General features: G+C 50.9%; 1 protein-coding gene across 2 annotated transcripts in view; it reads left to right on the top strand.

The window, feature by feature from the left end:
• Positions 1 to 5,763: 5,763 nt before the first annotated feature.
• MMD2 (monocyte to macrophage differentiation associated 2) overlaps positions 5,764 to 16,842 on the top strand; it is a gene marked incomplete at both ends in the record, with an annotated part of 45,954 nt that continues 34,875 nt past the window's right edge. The window contains one exon of one of the 2 annotated variants that reach the window (XM_082858023.1): positions 5,764 to 5,819. In XM_082858023.1, coding sequence (XP_082714149.1) covers positions 5,773 to 5,819 — 47 coding nt within the window. The remainder of the gene's footprint in view (positions 5,820 to 16,842) is intronic. The other variant, XM_082858022.1, reaches the window with a different exon arrangement.

Below are 16,842 nucleotides of genomic sequence, written 5' to 3'. Positions count from 1 at the left end.
AGTTCTACATCTTTATAGGATTTTGCTTACATATGTGTATGCATTTGTCAAATGTCAGTGAATGTGTGTTTCTTTTTTTTTTTTGAAGTATAGTTGATTTACAATGTTGTGTTAATTTTTGCTGTACAGCAGTGACGCAATTATACACATATATACATTCTTTTTAATATTCTTTTCCAGGGAACTTCCCTGCTGGTCACGTGGTTAAGACGCCACACTTCCACTGCATGGGGCACGGGTTTAATATCTGGTTGGGGAACTAAGATCCCGCATGCCGCGTAGCGTGGCCAAAAAAATAAGTTAAAAAAGAATTCTTTTCCCTTATGGTTTATCCCAGGATATTGAATAAGTTTCCTGTACTATACAGTAGGGCCTTGTTGTTTATCCACTCTGTATATAAAAGCTTACATCTGCTAACCTCAGCTCCTCACGCCATCTGTCTCCCAACCCTCTCCCCCTTGGCAACCACAAGTCCGTTCTCTATGTCTGTGAGTCTGTTTCTGTTTGGTAGATAGGTTCATTTGTGTCATATTTTAGATTCCACATATGGTATTTTTCTTTCTCTTTCGAGTTACTTCACTTAGTATGAAATATCAGTGAATATTTGCTCAAGACTTGTATTTCACTCTTTGATTTCCTCCTAAAAAGAGGACCGTAATAGACATGTATGCTAGTGTTTATTATGATGTCACCAAGCTACTTCGAAATGCACTCAAAAAAAAAGAAGGTGGAATGATGGATGGATCAAGGCGTAGATTCGTGATAGGACCAAATGTTAGCAGTAGATTCCGGGTGGTGTTTATATGCGTGTTCACCGTACAATTCTCTGAACTTCTCTGTGTGCTTGAAAAAGTTCACAATACCATGTCGGCAGAATTAATTGCTAGCGATTTATCTTTCTGAGTGGTACACAAAAGTGCACCTTACATGGATGCTGTCTTAGATTTGATGAAATGTGGTACTGTCATTGAGAAGCTGGGCCTCAGCTTGGAATTGGGGGGCCACTCCAATGCCTTCCTTCCCCCCATTTCCACTTGAAGACATGTAGATTCTGTCTCCCAGCATCTCTAGTCTCTGCTCCCTCAGCTCAGCTGGGTGTCTCTGCTCCTGCCCTAAATGGCAGCCCATCTTCCACGAGCATCAGAGCTTCTGTAGTGTGGAGAGTGCCGCTCGCCTACCCCCTTGCTTAAAATGCTTTGCTTCTCCAATGCCTAGAGGGTAGAGTCCAGACCCCTCACTCAAACTGCCCCATGCCACTGAGCCTTTGCAGATGCTGTTCCCTCTGCCTGGAAGACGCTTCCTCCGCTGGCTGCCCCTCGTCCTCCTGGCTACCTTCCAGCCATCGTACAGCCTCAGCTGAGAAAGCTTCCCCAACTTCCTCCCAGCCCTGAGCCCCCAGGCAAAGTTGCTCCCCCTTCTTAGTCCCCAACCCCCCAAGACTTTGTCTGCCCCTGGGTTGTTGCTTTCACCAGGCCTGCCCCCCATTCACCTGTGTGTCCCAAGCAGGGAGGCTGGGATGCTGAAAGAGAAATTCTGGAAACTAGCAGGGGGTTTGCTGTGAGGTCAGCCTGGGTTTGAAACCCGGCTCCACCCTTCCTACCTGCCACCAGCCACCTCTTCAAGCCTTAGTCGGTCAGCGGAATGGGAATCCTTGTCTGGCTGCTGAAAGGACTCATGAGGTGATGTACGTGAAGAATCAGGCAGGTGCCATTTACTCAAATTCACCGACTGAGCGAATGAACAGATGGTTTGCAATTGTCCCACGTCCCTTCTGTCACACCAGACCCCAAGCTCTAGGCGGCCAGGACTGTGGCTCCCTCTGGCTCCCACACCCTGCTAGGCGCACAGTAGGTGCCCTTTTCACACCTACTGTTGGAGATCAACGTCAGCAAGAGGGAGGAGGCTGAGGACCAGGTCGGGGCTCGCTGCGGGGCAGGGAGAGCCTGGTGATGTGCTCAGTGCTCCAGGGAAGGGGACAGAGGCATGGGTGGTCGGGCAGCCTTTATCTCACCCACCTGCTTCCCGCTCTGCACCTCCGAAGAGCCAGGAATACGGTAAGTGCATAATCAACGTCTGTTCAATAGTGCAGGGGCTTAAGGCTTAGACAGACCCGGGTCTGATTTTCAATCTAGCCGCGTGGCTTGCTGCGTGGCTTAACCTGGCTGAGCCCGTGTCCTCACCTGTATATTAGCAATGCCAACGCCTGCCACGTAGAGTTACAGAGAGGATTAAAGGGGAAGCAAACTTTCCATAATCATGTCAGCCCCAGGCCACCTTTGCTCCTCGCCGATCTTGCAAGGTGGGCGCTGTTACCCCGATTTTACAAGTGACGGGACGGAGGCTTGAGTGCTAGCACCTCGCCTCGAGTCCCAGGGAGGCCACTTCAGAGCTTCCCAACCCCCGTCCAACTTGGCCCAGTGGGGTGATGCTGGTACCACCTCTGGGAGATAGGGGACCAGAGGAGGAACAGCAGAGAGGGAGGGGGGAATCGCGAGTGGGGTTTTGGCCAGGTGAGGTCGAGGATCTGATCTCCTCTGCCCGAGAGTTGCCACTGTGGCAGGGCCGCAGGTGGAGATGGGGCATGTCACCCAGTCCCAGGATTGGTGAAGTAAGGCTCTGGGAGCAAGGCTGGGCCGAGTCTGGGACCACAGCGCGAGTAGGAGGTGGGCTTGCACCAAAGGGAGAAGATGTTAGAACCACCTGCCATGGTGAGGTGGGTCAGCAGCGAGCAGGGCCGGAATTCCGATCGGGGGGGGCCGGTGGGGCAGACCTGGACCCCAGGCAGGCCCCAAGGTCAGGGGCCTGAGGCTTGTCCCCCAGCCCCTGCTGCCCCCAGAGCCCACCTGTCTTCTCTGTCACACGCAGTCCAACCCCGACTCCCGTGCAGGAGTCAGGCCCTCGGTTGCTATAACAACTGGATCCCAGCCGTAAAAATAGTAACTTGTTTTTTATTCAACTTCTATTGCTCTGGGAGGAAAAGAAAATCCATTTCTAGGCTTGTGTTTCCTATCGGGGGTCTCCTCCAGGGCCCTGCTGAGCCCACAGCCAAGAGCTGCTTGAAGGTCGACCGCAGGTGGGGGCCGGGAGGAGGCCAGTGGACCGGGGGGGAGGCCCAGGAGCTGGGGAGGCCCAGGAGCCGGGGAGGCCCAGGAACCTGAGGGAGGCCCAGGCCACCTCTCTGTGTGTCTCTGCTCGGCCTCTGGGGAGCTGTGGTTACCGGCAGGCCCCCGGAGCCTGGCCTGGCCACCCTGGAAAGTGTGGGGCTCTCAACTTCGAAAAGCCAGCAGGGCCCTTTTTCTGGAAGTTGGGGTTGAGGGCTTTGGAGGAGGTCTGGCTTGTGTCTGGGGACAGGTGTGTCCTGGTGCGGCTGACAGTGAGGCTGGCGGCAGAGTTTGGGGGTCAGAGCAATGGCGTTGGAGGTCAAGGTCAGGAAAGAAGCCATAATATGCAGGGCTCAGCCTTACCTGACTCAGTTTGACTTTGGGCTCTGGAGATCTAAGAACTCACTAGAACAGGGGTTTTGTGGCGGGCAGTGAGCTCAGAGCCTGCAGAGCTGGGTTCTGGGGCAGGTCCTGCTCCTCAGGCTGTGCGATCTTGGGAGGGTGCCCTGGCCCCTCTCAGCCTCCCTTTCCCTCCTCTATATGAGGGGACAGGAGGTGCTATAGCCACCACAGCTGTGAGCCTCGCTCTCCTTTTTTTTTTTTGCGGTCCGCGGGCCTCTCACTGTTGTGGCCTCTCCCGCTGTGGAGCACAGGCTCCAGACGCGCAGGCTCAGCGGCCATGGCTCACGGGCCCAGCCGCTCCGCGGCACATGGGATCCTCCCGGACCGGGGCATGAACCCGTGTCCCCTGCATCAGCAGGCGGACTCTCAACCACTGCGCCACCAGGGAAGCCCTCCTCGTCCTTCTTAACCATGCCTCCTAGTAAGAAATAGATCTTCCATCGCAACCAGGACCCAGATGTATACAAACAGAAGTTTCTTGAACGTGGCGTGTTCTCATTGCATCTTTTCGACTTCACTTTGTTTTTAAATGCTGCTCACCATGCCCTAGGTTGACTCCGCGATCTTCTGGTGTCGTGCTGTCCCGTGGAACTTTCCATGATGCTGGCAATGGTCCGATAAGGTAGCCCCTTGAAATACGGCTAGTAACCAGGGCACTGAATTTTCAATTTTATTTCGATTAACTCAACGTAGACGTAAGTAGTTGCACGAGGCTGGTGGTTATTGTACTGGAAGTCACAGCGCTAGCAAGTCCAGAGAGCAATTCGAAACCCACGGCGCTAAGGAATCTTTCCAGCTTGACCCTCCCAGCCCCTCCTCACCGGCTGGGCTGGGACCCTGCCAGACCCTCTGGCCCACATGTCCATCCCTTGGCCTTCCACCCATGCCAACCTTGACCTCAAGCTCACCTGGCCAAAACCCGACTCATGATCTCCCCTACTCCCGTCACCGCCCCCCTCCCTAGGTGACACCAGTACCCACCCAGCAGGGCCAGCCAGAATCCCAGGGGTCACCCCCCACTTCTAGTCCTCCATCAACAGGGTCTGGTGGATTTTTACCTCCTAAGCATCCCTGGATCGCTTCTCTTGACCATCCCACCCCCGGCCCTGCAGTGGCCTCTGAACGCATCTACCTGCAACCCTTCTGGTCCTCACCAATTTCAGGTGTGTTTGCCCACCGTGTGCCCAGCATCTGGAGTGCAGAAATGAATTGGATGGAGTCCTTTTGTCTTTCTCCTTCATCTTGTTCTAGCTACCTTGGGGCAGAGGACGTGGGTGGGATTATTTTCTGACTGTGTAGTAGGATCTCAAATAAATCTTGTTATAAAAAGTAGCAGGGAGCTGGGGCTTGGGAAGGGAAGGGAGGAGAGGGAAGGAGGGGGAGGTGTGTGCGTGGGAAGGAGGGACCTGACCTTCTACCTGGGGACCTGTCTTTCCACATCAAAGGCCGTCCTGCCTTCCAGCAGCCCCCAGGGTGTCACCTCTTCCAGTAGGTGGTTTCACATAGCCCATCGCCCAGGCCAAGGTCCCCTAAAGGAGAAAGCTGAATTTTGTAAAGATGAGGGGCAGGGTTTGGGGGCTGGGGTGGTGGTGGGCACATCCTGGGTACCTGGCGACCAAATGCCCACATGCGTGTGCCCCTGTCTCAGGGTCGTGAGGGTCCCCAGAGTCACAGCCTCTGGGAATTAGGGGGTTCCCCAGAGACTGCGCCATCCTCTTGGGGCCGTCGCACCTCGCAGGGACGCAAGGCGGGGGCGGAGGGGGGAGTGTGAGCTACAGGTGCGCTCTGGGGCCGGCCACGAGAGGGGTCGCAGGGCGGGCACGCGGGCAGGGTCCGCCCCCCCTGGCGTCCCAGCCCCCGCCGCGGGGGACAGCGGGGCTCCGTCTAACAGGCAGTCTTCTCGCAGGAAAAACTACGGGACGAGGGGGCCCGGGGAGCAAGGAAGAAGGGGCTGCTTTCGGAAGCTCCCCCCAGGCCTCCACCCCTCCCCCAGGGTTCCCTTCCCGCAGCGAGGCTGGGAGGGGTCGGCCCCGCGCGGGGAGGGGGCCGGGGCTGCGGGGACTCAGGCGATTGGCCCGGAGCCCCCCCGCCCCGCCCGCCACCAGCTGCTCGGGATTTGGCGTCGGCGGCTCGGGGCTCGGCTCCAGCTCGGCTCCGCGCGCCCCCGGCCGCCCCCGCCCCGCGGCCGCCGACCTGCTGCTCCGGCGCCGCGGCCTCTTCAAGTTGCCGCGGTCGGAGCCCCGGGCTGGAGGCTGATGGAACCGCCGCGATGTTCGCTCCGCGGCTCCTGGATTTCCAGAAGACGAAGTACGCGAGGTGAGCGGGGGTGGGGAGCGCGGGCGGCGGGTCCGGCTTCCTGCGCCGCCAGCGCGCTCCCCCCGCCGCCCCGAGAATTCAGGGTGATAAATGGACCCTGTCCCCGGCCGGAAGAAACCGGACACGAGACGTCGTTGTCTTTGTGAGTCTCCGCGCGCAGCTCTGCGCCCTGGACCCCGGAGGAGCGCGGGTTCCCCGCGCCTCCGACTTAGCGTGGTGCCCTGGGGCGAGTCGCTTCACCTCTCAACCTCAATTTCCAGCTCTCAAAGGCGGGGATAATGAGAATCCCCACCCCTGGGGTCCCCGCGAGGATTAAGTGAGATGATCTCTTGAAAGCACTTTGCACGGGCTCAATCGCTATTCGGCGCTTTTGCTAATGACAAAAGGCGTTGGCCCGCACCGCCCCAGCGAACCCTCGACCACCCCTGTCCCCCGCACCACCCCTGACCACCCTCCTAGCAAGCAGGAGGAATGGGTAAGGAAACTGAGGCACAGGACCAGGACCTATACATCTTGGCTTTTTCATAGTGGGAAGTCTGTGGTCCCACCTGAACCTCAGTTTCTTCTTCTAAAGTGATTTCAGATTGCCGAGTGGAAGCCAAGGTCTTGTCGCTTTGATTACCAATTAAGGGGCTGGGGGAGGGGAGGGAATATTAAGTTCCTCTAAGATTTTGGCGGGGTGGGCTTGCCTGAAAGCTGGATGAAAACCCTTTTCTAGGATTGCCCCTTCGCCCCTAGGAGTCTTGCGGGAGGACCCACTGCTCTGGGTGTGCAGCCCTAGGCGTCGGCCTCCTGCCCCGGGGAGCCCGCCTTCACCTGCTCTTACCCTCCTGCCAGGCCTCCTGCCTCCGTGGGTGGAGTGGGCAGGTGGTGAGTTGAGCTGGGTTGGCATCCTTTTTGCTGTCACACCTACACAGCTCATTGTCTCCTGGCAATTGTTGAGGGTCCCTGGTCCCATGAAGTCTCCACAAGTTGCTGTCAGATGGAGCACAGCTTGACCCCAGAGGCCGGGCTGAGCTCAGCTTCAGGGCGGGAAAGTGGGGAGGCAGGACTGGGTCCTTTCCCTCTCAGTCTCATCTCTGTTTCCTTTGGTGGGGGGGGGCGTTGTGTCTCCTTCATGAAGTTGGGGAGTCCCGCTGGAAAGGGGTTGCTGGTGGGAAGGCCCAGAGGAACTCCTGTGGTGTTTCTCTTGGCGGGAAGGTGGGAGGGGCTGGCTGCACAAATCTGCGAGGTGGTCTCGTCTGTGGGAACTTGGACTTTCAGAGGATTGTTCTCGAGGGTCCTGTGTGCTGGTGTGAGATGTAAGTTGGTGGAGTGTTCACTCGAAGGGAAGGGAGAAACCCGGGGCTGGAGACTTCAGATGCGGGGAAGGAGCTCTGTCCCACACCTGCTGTGTGACCTTGGGTAGGCGTCTCAACCTCTCTGGACCTCTACTGGTTAATCCGTTAGACAGGAGGGTTGGTCTAAATGATCTCTAGATTTTGACACTGGTGCTGCTCCCGCTGTAACTGGAATAGAGCTCTCCAGCTGGGCTGAGGGCTGGACCATGAACCATTTCTTTCATGCTTGGGCTGATGACGCTTCTACAGGTGACGAGTCCAGTGAGGAAATGGAATGCATTGATTAGAACTATTTCTGTTCCCTTCCTCCTTGTGCGGCCCTTACTACTGTCCAGTCCACATATTAGGTCCTTAATCAATGCTTTGTGTTTGAGTGAATTTAATAGTATGACCCAGACCTGTCCAATAGAAATAGCATACAAGCCACAGAGGTAGTTTTAAATTTTCTCATAGCCGTTCAGTTTAATGTGTGGCTAATTTCCCATCTCACTGTCATAAGAAGGTGAAAAGGAACAGGTGAAATTAATTATGAGAATATATTTTAGTTACCACTTTATATCCAAAGGATATTCAATATGTAATCAAACAAATTATTCATAAGATGTTTTACAGTTTATTTTCGACCACAAGTCTTCAAAATCTGGTGTGTTTTATACTCACAGCCCATCCCAGTTTGAACTAGCTATATTTCAAGCGCTCAGTAAACACATGTGGTCAGTGGTTGTCATATTGAACAGGACAGGAATGTCCTCCAGGGTGAGAGATGGGTGTTGGTCTTAGTTCTTTCAGGCTGCCGTAACAAAGTACCGTAGGCTGGGTGCCTTATACACAGCAGAAAAGCATTTCTCACCGTTCTAGAGGCTGGAGGTCTGAGATCAGGGTGCCAGCAAGGTCGGGTTCTGGTGAGGGCCCTCTTCCAGGTTACAGACTGCCGACTTCTTGTATCCTCATAGGTCAGAAAGAGACGGCGCTAGCTCTTTGGCTTCTTATAAGGGCAGTAATTCCATTCATGAGGGCTTCACCCTTATGACCTAATTATGCCCAAGGGTTCTACCTCCAAATGTCATCACACTGAGGGTTAGATTTCAACATACGAATTTTTTTTTTGGAGGGGGGACACAAACATTCCGCTCTTAACACTGCTCCTGTGTGACGTTGCAAAAGATGCTTTCCGTCTCTGAGCCTCTGTTTCTCAGTGGGTGGTTGTACCAGCTGATCTTTAAGGTTCTAATCTCGAGTCCTTGAATGGTTTATCTACATCCAGGAACATACTTATCATCAAGCTCTAGGAATTAAAGACTGTAGTGTTGGTTCAGGGCTAGGCAAATTGACCAATGGAACAGAACAGAGAGGCCAGAAACAGATTCATCTATATAAAGGCATTTGACTTTTGACAAAGGTTGCCTTGCTGATCAACCCAGTTAAGGATGGTCTATTGAATAAATGGTACTGAGACAATAATCTAGATGAAAACAACGAAACTAGAGTCCTACCTCACACCATACAGAAAAAGCATTTCTAGATGGATTAAAGATTTGCAAGTGAAATTTAAAAAAAAAATTGAAAACTTTTTGAAAATTTGAAACAATATCTTTTGGCTATCATGCTAGGTAAAGATTTCTGAAGGCACAAAAAGTTCAAACCATAAAAGATTGATAAACTCAACTACATTAAAAGTTATGAATTTTTATTTACCACAAAATGCCAGGAAGACAGGAGAAGACAAGCTACGAACTTGAAGGACATATTTGCATTTGCAACATATTTAACCAACAAGTAATTAATATCCAGAATCGGGAACTCCCTGGAGGTCCAGTGGTTAGGACTCAGTGCTTTCACTGCAGGGGGCACGGGTTCAGTCCCTAGTCAGGGGGCTAAGATCCCAAAAGCTCCACGGCACGGCCAAAAAAAAAATTAAGTAAATAATAATATCCAGAATCTATAAAGAACCACAATAAGGAAAAGACAGCCCAATAGAAAATGTAAAAAGAGAGTCATTTCAGGAAGGGAGGACACAGATGAGCCGAAAGCATGTGAACAGCTGCTCGCTGGCGTTGGTGATCGAGGAAATGCGAAATAAGAGTCCATGGGACGCCACTCTTGTATTCAATATATAAGAGGTCTGACAATACTATTATAACTACTTCGGAAAACAGAAATTACCATGTAAACTTGGACACGGCCACTCTCTTCTGGGTGTCTGCGCTAGAGAAATTCTGCACATGTATGCCGGGGGAGGTGGCCCAGGATCTTCTCAGCAGCACTGTTCAAGGTAAGCAAGAGCTGGAATCAGCCCAGAGGTCCACGTTGATGGGACCCTATGTATCCATGCAATGGAGCAGTCATCCTGCAAGGAAAACAAGTCCAGTCCCAGGCAACGTATGGATGAATCTCACAGACGTGTTTGAACAGTAGCAAAACACGGAAGAAAGCATGACTCCAATCATGTAACACTCAAATCCCAGTAAACTGTGTCATTTAGGAATGCAGAGAAAAGCACGTGAAAAGTGAGACGACGATGATTCCAAAATCAGGTTAGTGGCTACCTGTAAGGGAGGGAGGGAAAGATACACAGGGGGCTTGTGGGTCCTTGTAATTCTTAACTTGAGAAGAAAAATAAACTGGGTTCTGCGTGTCCTAGAAGGCAGCGAGGTCTCACGTTTCCTGGGTGAGCCCCACGTGGCTCCACCTCACTGCAAGGAAGCTGGGAAGTGTAGTCCACCTGTCTGTCTGTGCCCCCTGCCGCTTCCATGTCCAGAACGGCACCTGAGCAGTTACCAATCAAAATCCGTTGCGTAATACTGGCTGTGTGACTTAGGATGAGCGAATTAACCTCTGAAGACATAGGTACCCTCTTTCGCTTGATGCAATGTGACCTTAAATGTGGGCCACTGTAAACTAACATTATGGTTATAAATGTAACACATGCTCCTTGGAGAAAAGTTTTTCAATTATGGGAAGCAGGTATAAAGACGAAAGCAGCAGACCTTTGATCCCATGGTCTGGAGATCATCACTGTTAAATGTGTTGACTTTTCTTCCAGGCTTTTTCTGTAGATACTCTATAGCTAGCGTTGTATTCTAATTTTTGAAAGTGGACCTGCCGTAATCCCGCCTGCTTTGTCTTTCATAATTGCTTTGCAACCTCAGCCTAAGGGGGGCTTTTGCTTAATATTCCATTTCGTCATCACACCCTGCTTTATTTTATTATTTCCCACTTTTGGACACTCAGGTTGCTTTCTGGATTCCGCTTCTGTGCACACGCTGCAGGAGCATCTCTGCAGGACATACCTGATCCATTGTCAGTTCTGGGTGTTGGCCTGGTGCCGAGGCTCACCGACGGCCCAGACTATAATGACTTGGTTGGGGACCTGCCCCCTCCCCAGCGCAGTTCCTGCCATGGTGTTTGGAGTTGCTCCTAAGGCCAAAGATCGGGCCCCTTGGGCTTCTCTGGTGGCGCAAGTGGTTGAGAGTCCGCCTGCCGATGCAGGGGGCGCGGGTTCGTGCCCCGGTCCGGGAGGATCCCACGTCCCGCGGAGCGGCTGGGCCCGTGAGCCATGGCCGCTGAGCCTGCGCTTCCGGAGCCCGTGTACCGCAAAAAAAAAAAAAAAAAAAAGATCGGGTCCCACTCCTTCCATGGCGGGGTCCTTGGGAAACATAGAAGGAGCCAGGAGCCTGTGCTGTGATTCCACCCTCCTCTTTGTCGTCTTCTCTTGTGCAGGGGACTTTTCCCCTGAGGCTTGCTTTCCTCCTTGTAAGTGAGGTTCACAGGTGGGGTGGTGGCAGTGGCCCTGGGAGGCCTTCTGTAGGTTTAGTCCCCGTGCTTCTATCTGAGGTCCCTTCACAGCCACTTAGGACCAGTCCTGCACCAGCCGGGACTCTGAAATTCTGAAGGTCACGGGCTTCGTAAACGTTTGTGCTTCTTGAGGTGATTACGATGAGGCATGTGAAGCATCTGGCGAGGTCCTTGGTCTACAGCCGGTGCTCCGGGGCGGTGGTATTTATGTCGTTGTTACTGTTATCCAGTCTGTCTCCTTCCGGAGAGGACTCGAGGCAGTTTGTAACAAGCAAGTTTCTCAACATCCACGGGGCTGTCGGAGAGACCCTTCCACCTTGGTAGAGCTTTCTCCGACGTCAGCAGGTGTCTGCGTGGCTGGAGAAGGGGCTCATGGGTGCTTCTGCCTTGCCGGGCTGCCTGGGGCACGGTCGGCCCAGGGCTTCATGGAGGAGGGGGAGATAGATGACCCACACTTCCTGAACATCGTCTCCTCTGATCCTTGGCCGTCCTGGGAGTAGCGGCAGTTTCTAGTCCTGTTTCGTTCGCCCGAGGCCGTAGAGCAGTTGGTAGGATTCACACCTGGGTTTGTCTGGGCCCTGCTTGTCTGCCTCCCCCACCCACCACGACCCTGGGGAATAATCATCGTCATCACCCGCAGCTGCAGGGTACGCATCTCACACGCCGAGTCTCTACTCCCCACTGGATGCGGGGATTAGAATTCCGAGCCCTCCCTGCTGCCTGCACCCTCGCCGGGACTGGAAGGGCTCTGAGAACACACTGTCTGTGCGCCGGCCGCCTTTGTTCATTCACTGACAGCCCCGCCCCAAACGCAGTCGGGCCAGAGCAATGTCCCCGCGGAAGCCCACCTGCCATATGTCTGGTTATTTCAAGTAAAAAAACCAAGCTAACAAGCTTCTCAACAAAATGGGTTCTGTCCTCCTTCCGACAACTATCCTTCTGTGGTGACAACATTGAGCCCTCTGTAAAACGGTGGCCGTCATCTGATTGAAGACCGGCTGGCATCAGAGACAGCTGAAGGGGCTCCCCTGGCGGTCCAGTGGTTAAGACTCCACGCTTCTGCTGCGGGGGGCACGGCTTCGATTCCTGGTCGGGGAACTAAGATCCCACATGCCGAGTGGCGAGGCCAAAAAAATAAATAAATAAATAGAAAGGCAGCTGAGCGTAGTTAATTTTTACACGCGTCTTTGGCATTCGTTGCTGGGCAGCCTTGCTTGGATGAGTAATAAAGACATAGTTTATTAATTATTATGTATGTCACATGATTTATTTGATTGATTTCACTGCAGCAAAATCGTTATCTATAGTCAAGATTTTCACCTATATTTGGGTTCTGTTAACAATAATCATCTAAAGGCGTTCTGTCGGGGACTGTGGCCCTTGCCACCTGTGGCTATTTAAAGTAAATCCTGGACCTTCCCTGGAGGTCCAGTGGTTAAGATTCTGTGCTCCCAATGCAGGGGGCATGGGTTTGATCCCTGGACGGGGAACTAAGGGCCCATATGCCATGCGGCCAAAAAAAAAAAAAAGTAAATCTAAATTTATTAAAATAAAATTAAAAAGCTAGTTCCTCAGTCACACCAGCCACATTTCAAGTTCTCTCTAGTCACATGTGGCCAGCGCTGCTGTATGGGACAACACAGACATTTAACGTTTCCATCATTGCAGAAATTTCTCTGGAAGAGCACTAGTGTAAGGGATTCAAATGAAAAATGTAATTTAAAAAACCCCACAAATGTAAATTAAAGCAAATGTCAGAAACTGAAAAAAGTTAAATGATGTTTAATTCTAAAATATTCAAAAACTTCTATTAAGTTGAAAAGGCAAAATACAGATTAAGATGAATAAGTGTAACATTTTAAAGTCAAACAGTATTTAAGTAAAGCTGAAATATTTTATTTGATTTTTTTTGAAAATGTGATTGAAACCTATCATATGGAAATGAAACTGCTCACATCTGGAGTTCAGTGCCCACCTCGTTGCCAACATAAAGAATAGGTAGGGGAAAAAAAAAAAAAAAAAAAAAGAATAGGTAGGGAAAAAAAAAAGAATAGGTAGAGAGCAGGCTTATGACTGCCAAGGGGTTGCGGGGAGGGAGAGGGGTGGACTGAGAATTTGGGGTTGGTAGATGCAAACTATCAACATTTAGAATGGGTGAACAGCAGGGTCCTACTGCATAGCACAGGGAGCTATATCCTGTGTCCTGGGCTAAACCATAATGGAAAAGGATATTGAAAAAAGAATGTCTGTATGTGTAAAACTGAGTCACTTTGCTGTACAGCAGAGACTGGCACACATTGTAAGTCAACTATACTTCAATTAAAAAGAAAAGAACAGGAGTTATGTCTAATGCAAGTTACCTCTAGTCCTGCACATATACAAGTTCAGGAGTGATATAAATTCATTAATATTTCACATGCTTCTCAGCTGCCATGTGCACGTACTGGGAATTCCAAGGCAATTCATGAGTGTCTTTGAAACCTGGAAATGAAACAGGAAGAGAAACGAATGGATGCTTGAGGTTACTAGGCTGTGACTCTTTCTTGGGCATCAGCCTATGGCGTTCATGCTCTCTTCAGAGCAAGGCTTTCGCGGATGAATGGCAGTCGTCCCTCCGTACCCGCGGGGGCGGGGAGCGGGGATCAGGGAGCGATTTAGTTCCAGGACTCCCGCGAATGCTGGCGTGTCCGCGGATGCTCAGATCTCTTGCGGGTGTTCCTCCGTATTCGCGGGTTCTGCATTCGTGGATTCAACCATCCACGGATTCAATCAGCCGCGGATCGCGTAGTAGTTTCCATCCCCGGCTGGTTGAATCCCTGGGATGTGTAACCCACGGACGAGGAGCGTGACTGTGGTTTGTCTTCTCTCTTACCCAAGCCTGCCTGCTGCTCACATCTTTCTGGCTGCCAATGCCAGCAGTGGCATCACCCACAAACCTTCACAGCATTTGGATGCAGTCAGTTTTTTAAAAATTATGGTAAAATATGCCCAATGTAAAATGTACTATTTTGACCAGTTTTCAGTGTACACTTCGGCGGCATTAAGTACATTCACCTTGCTGTGCAGCCGTCACCACCATCCATCTCCAGGAGTTTTTCATCTTCACAAACCGAGACTCTGTCCCCGTTAAACACTAACTCCGCCCTCCCCCTCCTCCAGCCCTTGACCCACACCCTTCTACTTTCTGTCCCTCTGGATATGATTACTCTAGGGACCTCGTGTGAGTGGAATCCTACAATACTTGTCCTTTTTACGTCTGGCTCCTTTCACTCAGCGTAAGGTTCATCCATGTTGGAGCAAGTGTCAGAATTTTCTTCCTCTTTTTAAAATAATTAATTTTATTGAAGTATTGTTGATTTACAATGTTGTGTTAATTTCTGCTGTACAGCAAAGTGATTCAGTTATACATATATATATATATATACATTCTTTCTCATATTCTTTTCCGTTATAGTTTATCACAGAACATTGAATATAGTTCCATGTGCTATACAGTAGGACCTTGTTATTTATCCATTCTATATGTAATAGTTTGCATCTGCTAATCTCAAACTCCCAAGCCACCCCCCCCCCCACTCTCCCCCTTGGCAACCACAAGTCTGTTCTTTATGTCTGTGAGTCTGTTTCTGGTTTGTAGATACATTCACTTGTGTCATATTTTAGATTCCACATATGAGTGATATCATATGGTAAATGATAGGGTCTTTCTCTTTCTTTTCTCTTACTTCACTTAGTATGATAATCTGTAGGTCCATCCGTGTTGCTGCAAACGGCGTTATTTCATTCTTTTTAATGGCTGAGTAGTATTCCATCGCATGTATGTACCACGTCTTCCTTATCCATTCATCTGTCGATGGACATTTAGGTTGTTTCCATGTCTTGGCTATTGTAAGTAGTGCTGCTGTGAACATAGGGGTGCATGTATCCCTTTGAATTATAGTTTTGTCCAGATATGCCAAGGGGTGGGACTGCTGGATCATATGGTAACTGTATTTTTACTTTTTTTGAGGAACCTCCATACTCTTTTCCATGGTGGCTGCGCCAACTTAAATTCCCACCCATGGTGTAGGAGGGTTCTCTTTTTTCCGTGTCCTCTCCAGCGTCTGTTATTTGTAGACTTTTTAATGGTGGCCGTTCTGACCGGTGTGAGGTGATACCTCATTGTAGTACCTTCCTTTTTAAGGCTGAATGATGTTCCACTGTATGGATTCGCACCCACCTTTTGTTCCAAGGACACAGGACAGGAGATGTGAAGCAGTACTTGCCTGGTCTTGCCCGTGTTATTCACAAAGTGAACGTCCAGGGTGACAGCTCACACTGCCAGCGATGAGTGCTGGATCCCCCGTGACCAAGGTGCTCAAAGTCTCCCTAACAAGTTAGTCTGAGTTTGTGAGAGCAGGACCTCTAAACCCTGATCCACACATACTCCACAGATCCACAGCATTGGCATCAGCTAGCACTTGTTAGAAATGCAGAATCTTGGCCTCCACCCCAGACCTATGGAATCAGAATGTTTATTTTCATAAGATCCTTCAGTGATTCATGTGTGCGTGAAAGTTGGAGAAGTAATGGATCTAAAGGCACAGGCTTAGGGACAGAGTCCCTCTTGTTTAAGGGTAGTACTGCCTGAACATTAATAGGATTATTAGGGTAGGATACATAGCACATCTACTGTCAGCCTTCCCTTGTACCCAGGGCAGACATCACTAATCGATCATGGGATTCAAAATCATTCTTCCCATTGAGCAGAGGGAGCCTCTGATGCCTCAACCCGGGACTCCTGGCCAACAGAGAAACAAATCAAGAACACGGCCAGGTAGGTGCAATAAGAAGTGTGGATCGAGATTTGGGCGGACTAATTCTCAGTGTCTCAGACTGCTTCTCTGCCACTAATTTTTTCTTGTTAATTGCCACCACAATAATGACATCCACCATTTCCTGAGCATTTTGTATGTTCCAGGCTTTGCGCTAGATGCCATGTGCATTGATTCTAATCCATTCTTTACCCTGCCAGATAAGTGTTATTGGCCCCATGGTACAGATGAGGCTGACAGAGAGGCTGGTCTGATGGCAGGTGAGAGGGACAGCCAGCTCTAAACTCAGATCTGTCTGACCTCCAGTCTGAGTTTTTGCCGATTCCTCCCTGCAGGGAACCCAGCCCTCCCTGCAAGGATCCCCGTGCTGTCAGAGCTCCCAGGCTGAGGTCCAGACCTCTTCACACCCCTCCCTGGCAGCCCCGGGGATCCGTAGCCAGATGAGTGGAAGGGCCACTGGAGTTGACCACGGAGTGCTGGCTCAGCTCACAGAAAGTGTGAGTGTGGACAGTGCTCACCGTGACTAAGTGAAGTCGTTTCTTAAACAGCAGGGCACCTGAGCTTGTTACAGAGTTTAGTGCATTTAGGGCTCCAAGGGAGCCGGAGCTGGAGGCCAGGTGCCCCCATAGATGCCTCAGTGACTCTCTGGGTGTTTACCCCATTCTCCACGTTCACCATCTCCTTTCCTTTCCTCACCCTTGTCTCTGTTGGCTTCCTTTGCCTCCCAGTTTCTGCCTTCTCATAACCTCAGTTCCTTCACCTCTGTTGCTTGCTGTCTCCATCTTGCCCCACATTTGAATTGCTCCCTTGGCTGTCTCCCCACGAACCTGGGGCAGTGGAGAGAGCAGGTATGTCCTCTCCACGTTACCTGGGAGTGGATGGCACATAGTAAATACAGTTATTCCCCTACAGAAGAATGAGTCCCGCCCCGAGAGTGTGTTTGTAAGTCCAGTTTGTTCATGAGTCCAGCAAAGTTAGCCTAGGTACCCAACTAACAATCAGCTACATAGTACCGTACTGTAATAGGTTTATAATACTTTTCACACAAATAGTACATAAAAAACAAACACAAAA

The sequence above is a fragment of the Leucopleurus acutus genome (assembly GCF_964270905.1).
Source record: "Leucopleurus acutus genome assembly, chromosome: 16".
Lineage (NCBI taxonomy): Eukaryota > Metazoa > Chordata > Mammalia > Artiodactyla > Delphinidae > Leucopleurus > Leucopleurus acutus.
The sequence above is the reverse complement of the archived record's forward strand: the minus strand, read 5'-3'. Positions and strand labels throughout refer to the sequence as shown.